Here is a 7,396-nt window from a genome sequence, read left to right as displayed (position 1 = left end):
ATAGATTAGGGTATAACGCCTTGAATAGATCAGCCTTATGTTTTGTTAGTTGAAATTTTATGGGGCGATCTTTGTTTATACAGTAAATGAAAATTTTGATAATGAAGCATCTAAGTCCTTACTACAAGGAATCTAACCTTCTAAAACAAGATACTTTTATATCTGATCATTAATTTTTCAGAATCACAAATTCCGCTTATCGTTTATCAGATATTTCGGATCTATCCTTGATAGAGAAAAATTTGAACCAATATATTTAAAGGGGCTTAAGTGTGATTCATTGATGTATAACTCTCACATATCTGGAAGATAAGATCTATACAGCTACATACTCTACATTGATGTCTAGTAGTTATCAAAGTTTTTAATCGAATTGCTATAAATAAAGTTTGATAAAGATTTCTTTTTGTTGGAACTGCTTTGTATTTGTTATTTTAGTGTAAAAGATTAATCATAATTAGTACCCAAACCCCAGATTTTAATATCATTTTGAGATTATACAAATTCTATTCAGATTTTTACATCTTGTATAATTTATAATGAACTTCCAAATTTTTTTTTTCGTATTTCACTAGATATGGATTAAACACAATTTCTTTTTTTCCATTTAATTTATACACATTCTTAGAAATATTAAATTGGTTTTACTTAACAATAAACAATAAAATATGCACAAAATATAAAAAAGCAAATGAAAAATTTTATTAATTAGCCCAGGTCAATTTAAAATTTTTTCGATAAGAATTTGAAATTGTTATCATTGACTAAACTCTTCAAATCAACACAAGATGCTTATCTTAATAAATTAGTTCATTATGCATAGGATGAGTTGGACTCAATAGTTTATTTATATAAAAACGAAATTGAACTTTTTTGACTTTCAATATGGTTTTTATCAAATCAATCAACAACTCCAGTTTTCCATATAAATATGAGTTTGGAAAAGAATTCATTGAAAATTGAAACAATAGTGAATCAAGAAAGTAGTGTCGACAATTTATCAGACCAAGATGATGTTAAGAAAGAATCAAAATGGCAAAGATTTATCAAATTCATAGAAGTTCAACCTATGGGTGATTTAACAACATCACAATTATTTTTATACAATCATGATTTAAAACCTGTTGAAAAAGCTAGGAGAACTTGGAAATGGTATAATTATGTTTCATTTTGGATTGCAGATTCATTTAACATTAATACTTGGCAAATAGCTGCGAGTATGATGCAGGCTCCGTACGTATTTCTAATATCAACCCGTTGATAGGTTCTTATTATTGTGAACAAAAATTCTTCAAATGTTAAGCTTAGGTAAAGAAAAGAAAAGAAAAGAGAAGATTGGCCATTTCCTGGAACATCAAATTGTGCTACCAAATGTTCATTTTGCAACCAATAAATCTTACAAAAGAAAATAAAATCAACGAATTATCGAAAGAATACTAACCATTTTATAGAACAGAATTAAACTGGTATACAACGTGGATATCTATTTGGTTAGGTTATTTCTTGGCTGGTTTTTTCTTATCAATTATTAGTAGAATCGGATTAAATGGAATTTCCTTTCCCGTTACAGCGAGATTATCGTGGGGACTATTTGCGTCCTTGTGGCCCATCCTTAACCGTGTGATGATGAGTGCCGTATGGTTTTCCCTTCAGAGTCAGCTTGGTGGAAATATATTCACAGTCTTCATGACAGTCTTTCTGAAGAGCTTGCCTGATAGAATGAGCAAAAAATTGGATGGGGAAGACTTAACTTCATTACATTTTTTGGGTTTAGTATTATTTGTGATTTTTCAAGGTTGTTTTCTTTGGATTCCTCCCCATAAGTTGAAGTATTTGTTCACAGTAAAAGCGTATTTTGCTGTTGGAGGTGGGTTTGGATTAATGATTTGGGCACTTGTCAGATCTCATGGTTTGGGAGATGTTTTAAACAGACCTAACGGTGTCCAAGGATCAGCTCTTGCTTGGGCGTTTGTTCAATCAACTTTAAATGCATTGTCAAATTTTGCTACCTTAATTAGCAATTCACCCGACTTTCTGCGGTTTGCTTACAGTCAAAATTCATTTGCAATGAAGTATTTGGTGCATACTATAAGTATTCCCGTTTGTTTTGGTATCACATCATTGATTGGAATTTTGGTCACAGCCGCTGCCGAGCACGAATATGGGACAACATATTGGTCTCCAATTGATGTCATGGCTAAATACTTAGAAAGTTTTACACCTGGTATCAGAGCTGCTATTTTCTTCATTGCACTTTCTTTCATAGTAGCTCAATTAGGTACCAATATATCGGCCAATTCCTTATCGTTCTCCACAGACGTATCGGCTGTGGCAGCAAGATTTATTAGTATGTTTTATTTGTGTTGTTGTGTTGTTCCCGAGTTGAACTTAATCAACAAGAGATCTGAAAATCGATTTACTAACTCAGCTTTTAGATATCAGAAGAGGGAGTTATATTTGTTTAGCTTTAGCTCTTCCAATTTGTCCGTGGAAGCTTCTTTCATCTTCATCCACTTTTACTACTTACTTATCAGCATATTCAGTTTTTCTTTCATCAATAATTGGTGTCATGGCTTGTGATTATTATTATGTTAGAAGAGGTTTTATTAATTTACCAGACTTATACTCATTAAGATCACCTACTGACAAATCAAAGTTATCACTTTATGCATATAACAAATATGGGGTCAATTGGAGAGCAGTTGTTGCTTATATTTGTGGTATATTACCAAATATGGTTGGGTTTGTTGGAGCAACTGGCCATAAAGTCCCAATCGGTGCTACTTATGTGTACAGAATTAATTTTTTTGCTGGTTTCTTTTCATCATTTATAGTTTATGCTGTATTATATTATCTATTCCCATTTGATACAGGTATTCCAAAGTTAAAACCATTTGAAAAAGGTTGGTTTGAAGAAACTCATGATGTTGAAAATTTTGAAGAAGAAGTATTTGGTCATGAACTTGTCGGAATTGAAAGATATGAAAATGATGACGAAATGAGTTTGTATCAAAGGAAAGAAAAGGTTTGAATCTGATTGATAATATTTTAATTCGTGTATATTTTTATTGAACTTATAAGATAGTTGCAGGTAGTTGCAATTTGTTTTCATTGCAGTTTTAAAATCTCTTAGATCTGGATCTAAGAATACCGCTTAAGAATAAATGAATAGAAACTTTGATATTGTGTAACTAAATTTGTAAAGCAAATCGCATAATCTAATTTTTTTGTCTTGTTGATTATTGTTGAGAGAACAAAAACTACGATATAATCAATCAAAAAAGATTGCAATGTCTTTTTCATTTCACTTTCTTTCATCATTGCTCAGTTGGGTACTAATATCTCAATTTGTTTCATCAACAAAAGATCGATCTACGATAAAAACCAAATGCAATAATTCATATACAATTCGGAGTGAAATTTAAGGTTTTGTGCAATTATCTGTATGTAATTTTAAGTTTTCAAATTTTACTTTGTCCTTGAAAAGCAAAGTTTTATTTGACATATATTCTTAAGCTTATACTTAATTTATCATTCACTTCAAGCTTAAGAGGTGTATATGACTCAAATAGATCCAAGCCATCAACTACCAAATCTTATCAACTTATTGAGTATAAATTGTTAATAATTACCATAGTTGAAATAAATAAAATGAGACCAAGAAAAATGCATATCATCTTAAACATAAGAAAAATTGTTAATTAATATGTATTTTGTGTGATATCCCCTCTTTTTTAATGTTTTTATATTTTTTGAATTCCCGGAAAGATTATTGAATAACTTATAAATTCCGTTCCGAAATTATCTAATTCAAAGATTGTAATCAAAATCTTGCTTTCAACAGTGAATAAAGACCTCATGAAAGTAGATGTTAGTTTTAGTGGATTATCTCTTCACTACGTCGTCAAGTGAAGTTTAGCTATAATCAAATACGAGTAAACAGGATCTTAAATTACAAAGAAACAATAAATTTTATTACGTGTCTACTCAGTTTAACCAGAAATGTTCATCACTTTTCTAGTTTTCTCGTTTGGATGGGACGAGGATGGTACGGATGAAATTTCTGCTAGATCGACAGGCTTTACTTTTGTGTTTCTTAAAAGTGTGATTTAATGAGATCATCTATCTGATCAGCGATGAACAGGAAAGGTACAATTGTTTTAATTAACACATTGAACAGTTTAACTTCTTCAGCCTCACAGGTTACGAGCCAACTTTTTACAATCAATTTAACTCGAGATCTTTATTGCGTTTCCAAACGCAATTTCACTCAAAAGCGTTTTCATAGATCACATAAAGCCTCACACAAAATCTAAGATTGCCGACTTAGCAAATACCGAACAATCAATACTTTTTCCGTACTAGATTCTGGACAAAGTAAATTAAAGTTTAAAAAGAATGTTGTAAGCATCACCATTTATACATTGTTTAATTTAGCAAAACTTTAACCTTAAGAATTTTATCTTCATTCTTTCCATCTTAATCTTAGATTTTATCAGAGTGAATTGATTTCTAAACTGTTACAAATAATGAACTTTATTCAAATATAGTATAGTTTCTTAATTTAGTTATTTCGTAATATTTATGATTTATAAACATTGAATGTTACTACATTTTTATGTCATATTAATTGTCACAACAAATAAAAAGTGTAATACAATTTGAGATATTAACACTTTTTTTTACCTCAAAATAAATTGAATTGTTTAGTATTTTACAATTTACTCTACAATTTCATATATCTACTCAAATACTTTTACAACCACTCGAAAAGAGAACATTTGAAAGTACCAAGCTGATAGCTTAATTTATATGCTCAAACAAATTGCATCAAAAGAATTTTAAAGAAACTGTATCAATAGACAAAGAATGTGAATATGAAAATATAGAGAAGATTATTTATCAAAGAATAAAGTACATTATTTGTAAAACTACAGGAGTCAAAATTCATTAATTATCTCCTATAACTATTTAAAATCAGAAATTCAAAGTTTCCAAAGCACTAATGAAGGAATAGTCTTAATGACTCAACTGATGATGTTTATTGTTTTCAATTCTGGTCGTACACAATTTAATTTTATTTTTATCAAATGATCTACTAGAAACAATTATCAAAGGGAATTAGACTTATAATAGAAATATTCTCGAAAGTTTAATATAAATCGTTTATGGTGCTTCAATTTTAAAATACAAAAATGATAATTTTAAATTTAATGAATGATTATATGGTGGTGAATTTTTTGATGTGAAATACAATTTGATGATGCAATCTTTTAACGGTTAGATATATGTTTCATTTATTATGCAATGATCATTCTGGTCACATTTGGATGGTCAATCATCAACTTCGAAGCCAAATAGGAATAGATTAGATCTTTGAATTCATACTTGACTATCGTTGCTAATCAGTAAGTCTGATTTAACAGGAAGAATAGATTAAAAAAATACCTGAACAGTTCTGACAGTGTCTTACATTGGTATTCAAGATTCTACAATCCAAGCATTAATCATATATTAATATTATTTATTATTTCATTGATCCGCAATTAAAAGGTTAGATTGGAATTTTAGTAAATCAGATAATTCTTTTATTCATTCTAATATAAGATACTCAATTACATAAAGAGATATTGAATATAAAAAGTAAATTCATTAAAATTTGTTATCTGATTTGAATTCATTCATTTCAACTTTTTTTATTCTTCATAAATCATCACCACTATCACCAGCATAATCTTCATCATCAACATTAACATCACCAACTTCTTCTTCTTCTTCTTCATCAACATCATCATCTTCTCCTTCTTCTTCTTCATCAACAACAACATCAACTTCTTCATCAGCAACAACATCTTCATCAACATCATCTGTTCTTGAACGTTTTAAAGATTTTGAATTTCTTTGATCCGCTAATCTTGAAGAACGTCTTAATCCTCCTGATTCATTACAGTCATAATTGGTGGAAGTCTTTCTTTTTTTATTCGATTTACTACCAGCTCCACTTTCAATTCTTTTCTTAGTTTCATAAACAGGTCTCCAATTTAACGGCTTTTGGTACTTAATATAAATAATGTCAATAATGCTTAACCCATTAAATTCTTTGATCTTAGATTTTATTTCTTCAATAACATTATCTGACCCCAAATTTTCAAATACCTTTTTAACTTTTGAAACTTGATCAGTTGAATAAGTTTTATTTTTAAATTTTTTATTTAAACCCTTAAAGCAATTTACTAAGTCACCATCATTTCTGCTGAGTGAATAATCACTTTTCAATTTATTCATAGCTTTTAAGACTGAAACTGATCTATTTAATCCATACAACAATACTAATTCTTCTTCATTATCATTATCAGCAGTATTTTTGATCGATTCAATTCTCAATTTGGTGAAGAAAAGATAAACAACATCCAAAGTGTCTAAATCTTGTAGACTTTCCTTTTTGGATTCAATATCTTTTAATATTGTATCTGGTGTAGAATCTTTAAAATTATTTTTAACAAATTGTAATTGATCTTCCGTATATAATTTATCATCTAATGCAGCCATTGTTCTATCATATAAAGACTTAAGCGCCTTTGGAGTTCTTTCATCAAATTGAGTTTCACTCAAAGATTTAAAAGTATCTGGCAATGAACCATTTTTAGACACTTCATACACTACTGATAATATTTCATGACAGGAATAATGTCTGTTTTCTTTTGAGCTATTTTTTACCAATTGAAAATAAATATAAGTAATATCATAAACACTTAAATTTACAAATTTATTAATATTGTACCTAAATTCAGATAACAAATCCGCATCTTTTATATTTTCAAATTCTTTTCTGACCTGTTCAATTTGATCTGATGAATAATTTCTCTCTTTTAATTCTAACATTAGTCTTTTGTATACGGTGCGGGGTGAATCAGCACTTCTTCTGCTTCCAAAGTATTTTGATTTTAACTCTTCGCATGCTTTTTTCATTGAACCATCCCGTGATAAACAATAAAATAATACTAATTCTCTTTCATTAACCGTATAATTTGTTCCTTCATTCACAATATCATTGAATATAATATAAATAATTTCCAAAGAACTTACATCTTTAAAATTTTCTAATGAATTTTTAATTTCAAGTAATAAATTGTTGTTATTTGGATTTGGAAATTTATTTTTAACATTATTAATTTGATTCAAGGTGTAACTATTACATGACAATCTTCTAACTAAATCTTCCACATATTCAGTAGCGGAATTTAAATCCATATTGAAATAATAACCATGATTTTTTAATAATATGAAAGCCTTTTTTAATGAAGTGTTATGTGCATAATATGAATAAAGTAGAATTTCACTTATTTTAATATCAACATCAATTTTTTTATTTTGTTTTATAGCTTTTTGTGTTTCA

General features: G+C 28.7%; 2 protein-coding genes across 2 annotated transcripts; one reads left to right on the top strand and one right to left on the bottom strand. All coding sequences in view use genetic code 12, as the record gives it.

Annotated features, from left to right (window-relative positions):
• Positions 1-931: 931 nt before the first annotated feature.
• On the top strand, positions 932-3,031 carry KGF55_000093 (DAL4; the record flags this gene model as incomplete). The annotated part of the gene is made up of 3 exons (XM_051761242.1): positions 932-1,217; positions 1,850-2,347; positions 2,436-3,031. 3 exons carry the CDS (start codon positions 932-934, stop codon positions 3,029-3,031), a joined length of 1,380 nt encoding a protein of 459 aa, XP_051617194.1.
• A 2,672-nt stretch (positions 3,032-5,703) lies between these two features.
• KGF55_000092 (uncharacterized protein) lies at positions 5,704-7,251 on the bottom strand (the record flags this gene model as incomplete). The annotated part of the gene is made up of 1 exon (XM_051761231.1): positions 5,704-7,251. One exon carries the CDS (start codon positions 7,249-7,251, stop codon positions 5,704-5,706), a length of 1,548 nt encoding a protein of 515 aa, XP_051617193.1.
• Between the last annotated feature and the right edge of the window lie 145 nt (positions 7,252-7,396).

This window comes from Candida pseudojiufengensis (assembly GCF_024610245.1).
Source record: "Candida pseudojiufengensis strain CBS 10847 chromosome Unknown scaffold38, whole genome shotgun sequence".
Classification (NCBI taxonomy): domain Eukaryota; kingdom Fungi; phylum Ascomycota; class Pichiomycetes; order Serinales; family Debaryomycetaceae; genus Lodderomyces; species Lodderomyces pseudojiufengensis.
This window is presented reverse-complemented; position numbering and strand designations above follow the sequence as displayed.